Source organism: Neopelma chrysocephalum, unplaced genomic scaffold (genome assembly GCF_003984885.1).
Source record: "Neopelma chrysocephalum unplaced genomic scaffold, ASM398488v2 Primary Assembly neopelma1_26, whole genome shotgun sequence".
Classification (NCBI taxonomy): domain Eukaryota; kingdom Metazoa; phylum Chordata; class Aves; order Passeriformes; family Pipridae; genus Neopelma; species Neopelma chrysocephalum.
This window is the reverse complement of record NW_020897695.1, coordinates 30086438-30101703: the sequence shown is the minus strand read 5'-3', so window position 1 is coordinate 30101703 and position 15266 is coordinate 30086438. Positions and strand designations below refer to the sequence as shown.

General features: G+C 42.6%; 1 protein-coding gene across 1 annotated transcript; it reads right to left on the bottom strand.

Moving 5' to 3' along the window:
- Positions 1-598: 598 nt before the first annotated feature.
- NHLRC1 (NHL repeat containing E3 ubiquitin protein ligase 1) lies at positions 599-14593 on the bottom strand. The gene is made up of 4 exons (XM_027676058.1): positions 12860-14593; positions 2049-2198; positions 721-825; positions 599-633 (listed from the first exon to the last, which is right to left on the bottom strand). Exon 1 carries the CDS (start codon positions 14555-14557, stop codon positions 13409-13411), a length of 1149 nt encoding a protein of 382 aa, XP_027531859.1. The 5' UTR covers positions 14558-14593; the 3' UTR covers positions 599-633; positions 721-825; positions 2049-2198; positions 12860-13408.
- Between the last annotated feature and the right edge of the window lie 673 nt (positions 14594-15266).

Genomic DNA, 15266 nt, shown 5'->3' with positions numbered 1-15266 from the left:
AACTGGCAAGGGATACTGATGGGTCGCTCACCCATTGGAATTAGCTGCCAGTTATCCCAGACATGCTGATGGATGGATGGGAGATACCAGATGAGAAATGACAGCTTACTGCTTCAGCAATGATAAAAGATGAGAGCTGGAGAAAGTGGAGACTGATGGTGGGTGAGGGGAACTGAGATGGAAACATGAGGATGAAATCATCTGATTTCTTTTTCCTGTCCCTGCTTTCGTCCACCTGCTCTTTTGTTCTGGTTCTCTATCACTGAGGTCAACAGCAAATCTGGATCTTTACTAGGGCCAGGATTGAATCTTTGTCTCTTTCTTGTTTTTCATCCGTTTCATTCTTCTTTCTTGCCTTTGAGCACTTCTGTACATTTGTCCATCGATCCATCATTCAGCAAAGAACATAAAGAAAACATTGCTCCTTACTTTATTCTGGTGGGGAGTTCCAACTCCTCCTCATCTTCCTAAGGCATAACACAGATAATGCGATTTGACAGGAAGGCATGCCCATGTCTTCCTATATATTCTGAGCAGGAGGATCAATAGCTCTACTTCATGACATGGAAATGGGGGAGCGATGCTGTGCACTCAGGTTGGTGCCTGAAGCCCTGATGGTGTTCCACTGACCCCCTTTCCTTAGCAAAGGGCAGGGAGAAATGTCACAGAGCCTTCCAAGAATATCCATCTTGTCAGCAGCATCCCCAGCACATATCTTACCATGCATACTGTCACTGGCACGTCTAACTTCATCTTGTGTCACAGGAGCCAGAGAGGAGAAGGAGCTGGCGGCAGTGAGAACATGGGAACCAAAGCAGTGTTTTTCTTTCGGTGTTGAAAACGATAAAAGAAAAAGTGTTTAATTTTATAGCACCTGAAGTACAAGAGATGCTTACTAAATTTAACTCAAGGTTTGTATTTTATAAGATTGACCAAAATAAACGTTTTCTCTGTGTTTCCAAATTTTTATTGATTTTTTTTTTAAATTCAAATTAACAGAGAAAACAAACTTTATTGTCAACCCAAACACATTACAGCATCATCCAGCTTGAAAGAGGTAAAATGAAAAAATACCGTATAAGGAAACCTTATATTCTTAAGGTTAATAATCTAATATATTACACTTACGTTAGGGAAAAACCATGGGAAGAAATCGTAGCTCTAACAAAATAATTGATAAATCTTTAACTGATGTTGGTGAAAAAGAAGAATGGATAATAATTTCTGTTTGGGTTTTTTTTAAGTAGCATTTGTTATATTGGAAAAGAGACATGGACATTCTATAAGGGAAAAGTATTTCTTATTGAAGGGGTTGATGAAATATGACTGTATTTGTGTCAGGACACAAATGAGTGTCCTGTTATACAGACAAACTTGAATTTTTCATTGAATAAAATGCATTTAGAGAGCACCTGAGGAAGCAAGTGCCTGCCCATAATTGTACACTGGGAACCAAATATCTGTCTCACACACATCACTAGGCTTTGCAAATAACCCTGCTGGAGAGGTACATTGAATTTACAAAAGGATACGAGGACAGGATTTTAGCCAATGACCTAGCTGAGGGCACTTTTCAGGCTGCTTTTCCATTTCCTTCTTGCTTCAAATTCAAGCTGGACGTTAGTCAGGCTGGATTGTTGCCACCTCTGTCTTATCAGAGATCTGTTTTGACTGTCTCTAAAGCTGTGCAGGAGGCATGAAAATTGTCCTCTATGTCCAGCGTATTTATGGCAACACCCTGGGCCCAGAAAGGGGCTGCGGTGACAAATGCTCTTCTGACACTCAGAAAAAAAAAGCAGTAGCTTGAATTGCCAGTGTTAAGAACAAATGCAGAATATATGCACCTAAACATTATCCTGCCTGACAGATGCTGCTCAAAGCTACATGAGGTGGCTGACAGCTCTGTATTGATGCGTAGTATATTGCTTTTAACAGGCATTGCAGTTTAAGCCCACTTCAGCTCTGAACAGAGTTGGCTTACAGGCACTTGCAGTGATGAATGGACTAAATCTGCTCTTACAGGTTAATTTACATATGTTTTGAATTACCTGATTTGCTTTACCTGGCTGGGGTCCTGACTGCTGCTAGAACCCTACTGCTGCCTCCACACCCATCCTGGACGCTTGAGAGTGTCCAATTACAGTGAATGTCCCCAAGGCAGGTGCAGTTGCATCTTCATCAAGCTGAAAAGTTCCTTGCTGTGGGCAGAAAAAATATAAAATGAAATTTCGCTGATCAGATACAATATCTTCTCCCTGCCTCTGATGCAATATTGCAATAGTCTTTTAGAAACTTCATCCCAAGATTCAACACAGTAGATGAAACTAACTCGTCTGTGAGAGGAGCTGCTCAATTTTAGCTACATTTAACTCCATGACCATTCTGCAGATGATAATCTCTTTGCTCCACTCATTGAAGGGCAGGGAGCTCTGTTCCTATCACTTAGAACGGAGAAATAGTTTTAAATTACTGTGGGAACTTTAATGGTCATTACTACCTACAGATGAAAAGTCCTATTAATAGAAATAAATGAGCTTAGAAGCAGAATAATGCAGCTATAGCAAAGAAACCAAGGGGAAGTAAAAAAGGGGAAAAAGGTGAAAGAAAATTTCTTTATATCATTCAGATACATTTCCCTACACTCTGGAAATGTGACTACTGTTTTTACTGAATCCAAACTGAGTCTTTCAGTCATCTTGGGAGGGATTTGGTTTATGGCAGGGATTTTAACATCCCTGCAATTGTAACCTCAGATCCGAGCCATAGTTCTGTCCTCCTCTGACAGCTAGTCATGCGCTATGTAGCTCACATTCCTTAGCTGACCAGGAAAGAAATGGTGGATTTATTTAGATTTTTGTTACTATTCATGTTAATTATCTATATGCCATCCATTTTTCACTTCAGGAAACACTCCATCCCCAACTCAAATACCTTTGGAAATTTGTTTGTACTGGGGAGAGCGGGGCTGTGGTTATTCATCCTGGATTCACAATGAACTGATATCATAATCAAAATCTATGTAGCTGCGGCTCTTATCACTTCAGTTATTTCCTACAGGGAAGGAAGAGGTATGGATGACATGGTCACCTGGAAAACTCAGTACAGTATTTAGGAAAAGGAGTTGAAAATGGAACAGACCCATAAAAGGGTTACTGGGAGAACTGGGGAATGGTGAATATTATCAAAGAGCAGACTAACAAAGTTGTTTGTTTAGTCTAGCAAAATGAAGACTGAGAAGGGATATGGCTGTTTACGCTTCCTTTCAGGCCAGTTAAAAGCATGGTGCTACTGAAGTTTCAGGAAAAACACTAGCACAAGAACAAATGGGTGTAAACCGTCTTTCATGCAGCCCTTTTATTCTGAGCTGCATTAGGAGGAACACTGCCAGCAGATCAAGGGAGGTGATCCTTCCCCTCTGCTCAGCACTGGTAAGGTCATATCTGGAGTGCTGTGTCCCATTCTGGGCTCCCCAATAGAAGAGAGATAGGAACACATGGAAGAGGCCACAAAGGTGATCAAGGGGCTGGAGCGTCTCCTAAGAACAGGGGCTGAGAGAACTGCAACTATTTGGTCTGGAGGAGAGAAGGCTCAAGGGAAGGAATATTATCACTGTAGAGATATATGTGAAGGGAGGGTGCAAAAAGGAGGGAGCCAGACTCTCTTCAGTGGTGCCCAGTGGTAGAACAGGAGGCGATGAGCACAAACTGAAACATAGGAGGTTTCCTCTGAACATTGGGGAACACTTTTTCACTGTGAAGGTGACTGAGTGCTGGCACAGGTTGCCCAGGGAGGTTGTGGAAGCTCCATCCTTAGAGATACTCAAAATCAGGACCATCCGGATATGGTTCTGCACAGCTGGCGCCAGGCAGCCCTGCTTGGGCAGGGACATTACACTAGATGGACTCCAAAGGTCCCTGCCAGCCTCAGCCCTTCTGTGTTTCTGTCTTGGAACACACTCAGACTGGAAATGAATTGACTTCTTCCCCCAGACAAATGAATGGCTTCCTGCATATGAGACCAGAGGTCTAAATCCAGTGAATTTTAAAGAGTAAACTTGATTGGGTTAGATGACATGACAGCAGGGAACCTTTCCTGCTGACCCTACCAGACGCATGTCACTACACAGTCTTTAAACATCACGGTGGTGATAGTAGTTTATGGTAGTGGAAAGACAAGGGAAAGGAAAGAGTTTTGTACTGTTAAAAAAGTAAGATCAAAGGGTCCCAAAGGAACTGACATTCCCTACATGTGGTTAAAATAACTATTTAAGTTATGAAAAGGGATTGATGTTAAATTAGTAGAGATATATAATTTTTCCTTTTATTCTTTCCCTTTTCTACTCTATATTAGTAGAAATCAGATAATTCTCCTAAGAAACAACAAATTGCCACAGCTAGTTTGTAACACTATTTACAATTTAAATCAGTAGGCAGGCCCCAGTGAACTGAAGGAAAGGACAACCCTCCCATTATTCCCCCTACCCAGAAAGCTCTCACCCCCCTTCATCTTTATGATAAAGAATGTCTGGTATGCAAGCATCACTCCAGCACATCCATGCAGTCCTCTTGTGACTGCAAGTCCCAAATTGAGATTAAGGGCACTTGTGGGCAGGAAGTTGGCTCACGAACATTGTCCAGAGCATCACTAATTATAAGGCATTTGCTAAGTGTAGGTGTGTGCCTTACCACAGGTAGAAAAAAGTGAATCTGCAGCCTCCAAGTCTCTTCAGTTAGCAATCAGATACTACACACAGTCTGACTAACCTACAGCAGTGCTCAGGCTTTGTTTTCAGAGGCGTGCTTTATGCACAATAGGGAGGAGGGGGAAAGCTGTAAATATAAACAGCGTGATTAGTGGCAGCAGCCTCGTGGAACAGAAGAGCAGCATTCCTTTTAACCCTTCCGCACTCAGTCACAGTTCCCTTGCTGGTTTACTTCCTGCTTTCAGAGAGAAGCTGAACTTTGCTGGCTGCCCTGGGTGAGACTTAGAACCGGGGCCCTGCCCCTGGGAGGAGAAGGAGGGTGGGGAGGGAGTAGTGCATCCACCAAGCTTGCTTACTAAGTAAGCTGAGCAAGTAACCATGCTGGCCAAGCAAAATTTCTCCTTACACAACTACTTTTTTTTCTGATGCAATTACTTTTTTTCTGATGCCTGCAAATACATTCTCTAGCCAAACGTGATATCTTCCTAAAGTGTGGAGAACAAAAGACGCCCTTGCTTGAAAGACAGTAGAAAGGAGAACAGTACACACTGGTAGGTCAGGGAGTAAGGAAGCTGAGTGAGACAAAGCCTTGAGAGAGAAGGTGGAATTGTGCTTGTTAAAACATTCAGAAGACAGCTCAGCACAGATCTGCTATCTATTAAATTTAACAGGAAGATTCACATTAAGTTCAACAGGTTTCATCAGCTCCTGTAGAAGGTGGAAACAAGTGCTGAAGGTGCTAATTAAGGTGCATAACGAGATTTGTGATCTATTATTTGGGAAATAAAACACCTCATCACTTCTCTTCCCAGTCTCCCCAGTGTGAAGAAAACATACCAAATACAATAATCTCACAATCACCACCAACAAAATTATCAGCAACAGATCCTACTCTCATTTTTAGAATGAAGACTGTTAAACAGTGCAACCATTGGGCATCCTTTTTTTCATCCTCTGACTCATGGCAAAAGGCTTGCTCTCTCCAGGTTAAAAATATGGAGAAATAGACAGTCTATGGAAGCTTCCAAGCTTCTTGCAGTTTGTCTACACCAGCATTTGACAGGAAAACTCAGAATAGTTATAGGAGTCATCCACAAAATCCAGTACAGGAGTACCTCTGTATCACTGGGACCAGCCTGCTGCTATTACAGAGAACTACAAGAAAAGCCCCCAACAAACTAGTGACTTGCAAGTTAGTGACTGATTTAATTTTTCCCACAGTCACTATTACAAATGGAGCTGTACAAGGAGAGCCAGGGTAGAAGGATTCCTAAAACTGTTAGTCCACACACAAAGGTCCTTTATCCTTTTCTCTCCTGTAATAAAGTTTGCATTGCCTGTCTCCCAGATGCATTCCTTGAATGACTTGAGTCCTTTCCCACCATTCATATTGTGATCTGAGGTTTCCTCTCTTTAATCTGACAGCAAAGATGAAAGGCAATTTTAGAAAAGAAACACAGCAAAACTAAAACACGGACAGAACTTTCAGGGCAATTAACCTTTCTTCTGAAATCAAAGTGGTGTGAACACACATACACCACACAGTTTGAGTCTGAACAACAGCCAATGAGAAATACAGTTCTGGAAGGGACTAAACCAACTGGGAAGAATGGGTAAGGTTTGTGCAAAACGCACAAATAGAAACAATGCGATTGAATTTCAGAAATCAAAAATTTAGCCTTATCATCAAGAAAATAGACTTGAGATTCAAGTCAAGTCAAGCAAAAGGGTAAAAGTCCATTCCTTGATACAAATGAAAATAATTCACTTGTATGGCTGTTATTTCTCCAGTGGAAGAGATACAAGAAAGATAAGATTTACTTCTGTCTTCAGGGTACACTTTTTTTAAGGTGCTGGGTTTGGTTTTTATCTCAGTAACTCTGACACAGTGGAAATACGTGAAATATAATATCAGCTGCATTTTAATGGTAACACCATCCAAATATGGAACAGCTTTATGAACATCACCAAATAAATGTTAAAAAGACTTGTAGCTCTAATGCTGGGCTTGGGATAACTTCAATTTCACTTTGCCGTACTAGGGAAGAAACAGTGTACTTGTCACTTGGTCTTTAAAAGACAGCAATCCTTTCACATAGTCTTCTTGGGACCTAGAATCTATAGCGTCATCTCTACCACAGTGAAAACACCATAACTTTCCTAACCTGTTGACTAAGACCAATAACCTCCTCTTGAGGATCTGCAAGACCAGCTCAGGTATAAGGTCTCAACTGAAGCCAGTCTAGAGTGGGTCTTGCCCCAGACTGCTAGTTACTGAACAACTGCACATCCCAAAAGGGAGGTGTGGTACTGATCCAATTAGTTTGATGGACTGTTGGGAACCAAGCAAGGATTCGATATGTTATAAAAGAACAAATAAGAAAAGCTAAACTATTACATAAGATTTATTTCACAAAAGAGTTCTGATGTTGAAAGTCATAATTACTTATTATATATTCCAAACATGCACAGGATTTTCAGCACATAAAAACCCAAAGTGGCATTCCCAGAAATTGTCATCCTAAAGTCCACTGCAAAGACTTCTCCCGGGCAAACCTCTACACTAGCCTGAATCTCCCTGACTTCAAGCCCAGTCCTGCAGTGTTTATTTATGTGGACAATTCCATTTGCAGTACTCGTGACTGCACAGATAAACTATTCATGACAGAGCAGGCCTCAACTCAAACAAGTCACTTCAAGTAATAATAGGAACAGAAAAAGACTAATATATGTATTTGAAATACTTCTGGCTCCATAACATCAGGCTGTAAGCTGAGTGGAAGTTGGCAGAGAACTCATTGAAAAGCCCTATTTCCTACCTAATTAAGGATGACAGATAAAGGAGCCAGGCACATCCTTTTCATATGAAGATGATTATGCATTTTTAATACTTAATCTCACTGACTCTTTTTGATAGATTTCTTCTGAAGCATATCTTTGATGACATTATATTTCTTCTCATGGTAGCACCTTAGTCTGTGATAGTAAAAAAAAAAATTGTTCCTTATTTCTTACTTTCAATACAGATCAGTAGTTACTAAATACTGGTTAATAGTGGTTAAATATCACAGTCCATATTATTCATGAAATCATGCTGAGTGAGCATCAAATGGGTTTGACCTCTCATCTATTTATATTTGGAAAAATTCCCAGTAAGAGTCACCTCCTCTGATTATATAGGTGTCTAGTTCTTTCAAGATCATCTTCTTTGTATTACAAGTTTTAAAAGCAAGTTTTGATAAAGGACATCTTATCTTTTTTTGCTCTGTTTTGGGTTTTAACATCTTCACATTTTTCTCAAAAAAATTCTTTATTTTTACCAGCTATAATTTATATCTCTTATCCTATGTCTTAATCCTTAAAATTGCCTACCTTTTATTCATTACAAAGCCTATAACTATATTTAGAGTATTTAAAATGGAATTTTAAATATATTTCCATATATTTATGGAATCTTGTAAGTAGCAATATTTTCCTGATTTAAAAAACAATATATTCCATGAAAGTAGGATTTGTTCTCTCACCTCAACTCAGTGTCCATATAATGCTCACCTGTGAACAAAGAATGAAAACTATCTACATTAAGAGGGATCTTTAGAAAAATGCTATATATGTTTATTCAATTACGGGGAGTGTACTTCCCAAAAATGCCTAGATTTCTCCAAATCTTAATTTCCCACAGATATTTGCTCCAAACTAACAGATAGTAAAAGCTAAGTCACAGATAGCTCTCCTGAGGATTTCAATCTGAAAAGTGTGGTTGGGAAATCTGTCCAAATGTAGGTTATTCCTCTGCTAGAGGTAAATACTAATCAAATGGCAACAGCCCTTATCATCTTGTCCATTTTCCAGGCTGAAATGCTTCACCTCTTAAGAATGCATTCCCTTTACTGGAATGATGGGTGTGCTCTGTGCTCTGACTTGGTGGAGTTTGCCCACTGCTTAAGCCACAGACACCTTTCATTAATTTTTTTCTCCTTTTCAGAGTCCATCTCTTCTCCTCCTTTCCATCCTCAATGTGAAATATATAACTTGATCCCTGCAATGGGGCTTCACAGCAGTACACCTCCTTGCAGAGCATTTCAAAACTCTGAAACCACACACCTTTGTGGAGCACACTGGAAGCAATTATCGAGGAATACATTGTGGTTTAGAAAAGTATTAATTTCCATGATTTGTAGGAAACACCAGAGGAATTAGTAACTAGAAGATCATCAGCAAAATGTCAAAACTTCTTCCAAAATCAGAAAGCCAACTCCTAGACAAGAGGATTATTAAACACAGACTTTCCTTGCTTTGTTAAAGTACCAACCTTGTAATGGGAACTCTGAGATCTAGCCAAAGGCTTCCCTTGATTCTCAGTTCTGTCTGCAGCTGCAGGGCCAAGACATTTGTGCTGTGTTTGCCTCAAAGAGAGGTTGGAGTGCCAAGTTCAGAAATATCTGTAAATCTCTTGGAAAGCAGTAGTGAGAAAAAGGTGTAAATGCATCATCTGCCCCCTGAGAACCTCTTCAGTATCAGAGAGCTTTGAAGCTGTCCAGGAGAATCAGACATGTTATATGAAGGAAGCACTTTAGGGAAAGCCTGGATGTTTATGTAACTGTATCGAATAGGTATTTGCTGTTTTCTGAACAATCTGTCAGCTCTCCTGAGCAGCCTGAATGAAGGGTGAGGTTTAAAACTCATTTGCAAAATATGTGTATTTTTTTGCTCCTGTGGAGGCAAGCTGTGACTCACAGGTGACTTGTAAACTATAAGGACAGGTCTCTGAGAAGAGTAATAAAAAAATCCCAAACACTGAAGAGAAAGGAAAGAAAGCAAATTCCTCTTGTGCAGGGTGCAACAGCACCATGACTCACAGGGGCCCAGGGGAGAAAGCTGCTTTTTGACCTCCATCAACCCTTTCAGAATTGAAAGGTCTTCTCTATTCAAGGCCATCATTTTGATGGACCTGCTCTATAAAACTTCTAGGAGTTTGGGAGCTGGATATTACAGGAGGTCCCCTCTTCCCCTGAAATCAGTCCATGTTAAAAAATTGCTATGGTGGTGTTACATCCATGCTTTGGGAAAACAGAAACATCAAACTGATGTGCACAGCAATGGGGCTGGATGGAACAGAAACATGCTCAAATGGACAATGGCCAAAATGAAGTAAATTTTTCCTTTTTTTTTTTTTCCACTTTCTCCCTTCTCTTCATTAATCAATCTGAAAAATAGATTATATTCTTTATGTAAATTTACTTTCTTCACAAGCAAACAAAAAAATATATGCATTACAGAACACTGTTTCAATACACATTTCTGAAACTCCTCTGACTCCTTTAATTCCTTAACACTGTAAACATACCCTGATATATTTATATGCAGGGATAGCAACCTGAGATCAGTGCTTAAAAATAAACCAAAGAGGAATTGCAATGTGTGTGTGCACAACAGACACAGCAATCTCTACTAGAGGCTGAAGAGATGACATTAGAAGGATACTGTCCATTATGCTTATTTGGTTTTAATCCAGATGGCTAAAGCATGAGGTATAGAGAGTCATGCAAATGTGGTGTTTTTTTAAAAATAAACTCAACAGTAATTATCATTGAAGCAACTAGACACAGTCCCACATTACTTTCTAGATGAAATGGTCACCAAAGGTAAGCACACATCTAGCTATCCCCATTCCAAGCACAAACAGTCAGACCCCAAAAAGGTCTAAGGATACCTACCGAAGGATATCTGTTCAAGTATGGGCCCCTCACCATTTGCCCTCCCTCTCTCAGAACACAAGTTTTTGTTCTGCTGAAATCTATGACTAAATTCCAACAGATTCGCAGGACTATGTATCCCTTGGGCTTTGAAAAGCAGATGGCATTAAGGTGTCATCCTGAAGGCAATGGATATCTGCAGTAGCTATAGGGGAAATGTACATATACACATAAAGGAAAGGGTAAGAGTAAGTAAAAATGTCAGAGGCTTTTTAGTTTGTTATCAGCATATTGGTGGATCTCTCTCTATCTCATTATCTCTTAAATTCTCCTCTGTGTCAAAAGAAAGTTTTCAGCTCTACTGCTGCATTTTCCTTTACACAACGAAGAACTCAGAATTTTTATTTCATTTTATAACAGTTCATTATGGCTTCTCAATTTAGGCACCTGCATCAAATGAATTAAGAGGGAATGTAGTGGTTCCTTTGATGCAGGGCTCTACAACACTAAGCACCAAGCTATAAAGTAAAAGGAAAACAGCTGCATCATCCACAGAAGAAGTCTACATTTGCTTTCAGTAGGTGGGTCAAGCAGAGATTGCAGGAGATGGCACACAGCAAACTAGGTAGAATAAAGGCACAAGGTTTATTTTGCTTACAAACCCAAAAATCAAGTGATTTTTAGTCATATACCAAGGCAGACAGGAGCAAACTGGCTAACAATGGGAGGTTTTGTAGATTTTAAAACAATACAAGTCAAATGTTTAAAAATCAGCATTTCAGCTACTGGAAAGTTGCCTACGTGGTGGTAGGTCCTAGGAAATTTGCCCATCCATGAGTTCAGTAGCAAAACCAAGCTTCTGGTGCACATGAAGGTTTGAGGAGATGAAAGCTCAAGGCCCATGGTTCACATGAATTGCTACTGCAACAAACTATTAGTTATGTATGAATACAGCATTGATGACACTGATGGCATTGCACGCATTTTGACACACAGCAGTCCCCCAAAGGAAGTGTTCTCTAATTGGTTCTATATCCCTCAAAGACAGACGTCTCCTTGGCACCTAGAAAGGAATATATATAATCAAAGTGGATGCTCCTCTGAGTAAATTTCCTTCCTGATCTCTCAACAGGGCTCCTGCTCAGGACCATACACCTCCTGCTGCACAACAACCAAGGAGGATTTCGGGTTCTTCCAAAGGCACTTACTGTTTGGCCTGGCAGCAGAGAATGCTGAAAAAGACCAAATTTACAGGTCCATATAATTTTCAATAGCAACAGATGGCCCTACAACAACTTCAGCAGGATATTTCCAGACAGAAAAAGAAACCATCTACAGGGCAACTGTGATAGAGAAATTGTATTGTAACAGAGAAACCCATGATGAAAATATATGAGGATTTTCACTAAATTATTCAAATATAGGAATAAGCAAATCACACTTTATTGGCAGGTCACTGTTCAGTTAGCCAGTACAAATAGCTGCATGTAATAGATTTGTGTTGTTTATATAAATGTTAACATAAAACAGATTAATACATTGTCTGAATCAGAGGACTAAACTGCTCCAATTTAAGGGAAGTATTTGGTAAATCACTGGTGCAGCAATACATGCAGTTATTAAATGCCCTGAAGTCAGACCAAAAGCCAGATGAAAAATTTAGTGACAGAAAGATTGTCTCTGAATTTCCAGTTACATTAGTTAATATTAATGATTTCAGTTACTAAATAAATTACCCCAAAAGTTTTATGCCATTTTAACCTACTTGTCTCTACCTCAGATAGCATTTACATTTATATCTAACTTCATTTTAACACTGAACCACCTGAGTAATCATTTTAGCAGCAGGTAAATGCCTAAAAATGCAGCAGTGACTTCTAGCAGGGGTGTTAATCCTTCTAAGAATTCAGATATACTGTAATTTCCATTGTGCAATAAGGCAAGAGAACTTGTGTCCACAGTGAAACTATCTTCAAGAGAATATAAACGGATCTAAACCTTCTGTGTATTCACAATCAACAAAACCTCATTTGGAAGCTAGGAAGAAAATGGGCCTTCCCTTTTTCTCTATTACATCTCACTAACATTTCAATTTGCAGTTGAATCCTCCAGTTTGGGTGCAAAAGCACTGTATTAACGACAAAGCAGGAGCAGGCAGTATTGAAAACCTCCTAAGTGCAGCTGTGTTAGCAGCACAGCCAACTCAAATTTACATATGCAGGAGTATTTGTGGTCTAAACACCACTACTTCAAGGAGCTTTTAGGGAAAGCTGCCCATGCTGTTGAACCACACACCAGATTATCTCTAGGTAAAGACACAGAGTTGGGCATTTTAGAGGAAGACAGAGTGTTCCAGTACAACCCTCATAAAGGTGGGAAAAAACTAGCAGACTGAAGGGTGCTCCCAGAAATGTGTTTTCCTGGTATGGAAAAAGTAGGCTTTGAACACCACATAACTCACTCATCAGTGGTAGCTCCTCCATCGCAATGATCTTAGCTGGATTTAGGCAACCTTGAACGGAAGCTTCCAATTCTCCTATCATTTTGCCAAGCCAAACTCCTTTCTTGTGGAAACAAGAAAGCTGGAATTCCTGGAAACAGAAGATCTGTCAACCCCATGAGTGTATCTATGCTTAATTAAGAACAATGAAAACTATGTGCTGTGAAATGTAAATAAATGATGCATCACTTTCACAGGTGCTGGTCTTTGATTACTCATCAAAAAGGATGAAAAACGTTTGGTTTTCAAGATCTGGACTAGTTTTAAAATGCCAAATTATTTGTCTGGTTGATTCATTGTTGACTACAGCCAGCAGCAGCTAGGTCTTCTCCCACTGGTAGGCAAGAGATCCAACACAAGTTTTGCAGGAAGCACGGCGTGTTGGTCAGGGGGTAATTTCACCATAAAGCCCAGAAACCACCTCCTCTCTATGTGCCTACAAGCACCAGAACTTTCCATGCGTTATGGCCAAAAGCAGCTTGAACCTGTAGCAGTAAGCATCTAAACCATTCAGGTAGAGCTATATATTTTTATTGAATGATCACCACTGTCTAAAATGACGAGGGAATCATTTGCCGTGTAAGTCAGTCCGACAGGATAAGAAAGCCCGTAGCTAATTAGAGGGTTAAACATGGGAAACTCCTCTGGTTTCCCTAAGCATATTACAGCCTGGCTACAGACATCTGTTACTATAACACGACCTTCTTTGTCAAAGGCCACAGCCGTAGCATACATTTTGGAGGGGAAAACGAGGTTCAGACCGAAGCTATCCAGCTGGCCGATGAGATCCATCTCCGCACTGAATATCTTCACTCGGGTGCTGCCCTTGTTCAGTCCTTGAGCTTTCAGGTGCTCTATTACCGCGACAGCCCCCGAGGTCTGGCAGACCGCGACCGCTCTGGGGCTGACGAGCTGAGCCCGGATCATGTGACACTTCTTCAATTCCCCCCTTCGAAAGTCGGCCGTCAGGCAGTACAGAGCGCCTGCCTCCGAGTCGGTCAGGATTACTTCACTCTTGGGGGTGGCATCCAAGCCCCAGGGCAAACGGAAGCCTTCCCGGACCGCCAGGACTCCCCTTCCCTCAAAATCGAAGGCCTTCACGGAACGGTCCCCGCCGTCGGTGACCACCACGTGCCCGTCCGCCGTGACCGTCACATCGAGCGGGTACTTCACGTCGTTGCCCGCGTCTCCCCTCTCCCCGAACCGCTGCAGGCAGAACCCGCTGGGCCCGAAGACGTGGATCCTCTTCTTGCCGTCGTGTGCTACGGCCAGGCGCCCCGTGCCGCGGCAGGCCGCCACCCCGGTGGGGTTCACCAGCGACCCCCAGCCGCCTAGGCACAGCCGCAGCCCGAGCCCCGCGGGGGCCGGTGCGGCCGCCCCTGGGCCGCCGCTCCTGCCCAGGGCCTGGGCGAGGCGGCCGGCGGGGCCCAGGAGCTCCAGCAGCTGCAGCAGCGGGCGGCAGTCGCTGGTCTCGGCGGGGCCGCAGGGCCGCCGGCAGAAGGGGCACTCCAGGCGCCGGCTCAGGGCCCCCACGCAGCCCCCGCACAGGACGTGCCCGCAGGGCAGGTTGCGCGGCCGCCGCTGCCCGTCGGGACCGTACGGCTCGAAGCACACCCGGCACTCCAGCAGGCTCAGCTCTGCCTCGTCCTCCGCCGCCATCCCGGCCCGAAGAGGTCGGACGGATCCCCCGGAGGGACCCCGCATTCCCCGGGCCGAGCGGGGCGGGCGCTGAGCGCGGCCGAGGCGGCCGCGCGCCCCCTGCGGGCCAGCCCGGGCGGGGCAGCGCTGCCGGCGAGACGGCGCTGAGGGGCCCGGGCTGCCCACCCCGCCGGGGTCATGCAGCATTCCCGTGTCCGCCAGAGTATTCAAATATCCAGCAGAATGTTCAAATATCCACCCGAGCCTTCCTGTCTCCAGCGGATTATTCATATATTCACCAGATTATTCATATATCCACCAGATCCTCACAGACATCCAGTTACCAGGTTACCACACCACTGCTAGTGCTATTTATGTCCCTACCAGAGTAAGGAAGTAAGCCACAGTTTCACAGAACCGTAGAATGGTTGGAAAGGACCTTGAAGATCATCTAGTTCCAACCCCTCCTGCCATGGGCAGGGGCATCTGCCCCTAAACCAGGTTGCTCAGAGCCTTATCCAACCTGGCCTTGAACACTTCCAGGGATGGGGCACCCACAGCTTCTCCGGGCAACCTGTGCCAGTGTCTCACCACCCTTACACTAAAGAATGGCTTCCTAACATCCAATCTAAACCTATCCTCTGTCAGTTTAAAGCCATTACCCATTGTTCTGTCACTGCATGCCCTTGTAAAAAGTTCCTTTCCAGCTCTCCAGCAGGCCCTTCAGATA

Excerpts from the sequence above, each read along its gene's own strand:
- NHLRC1 (XM_027676058.1), bottom strand. The coding sequence starts at position 14,557 with ATGGCGGCGGAGGACGAGGCAGAGCTGAGCCTGCTGGAGTGCCGGGTG.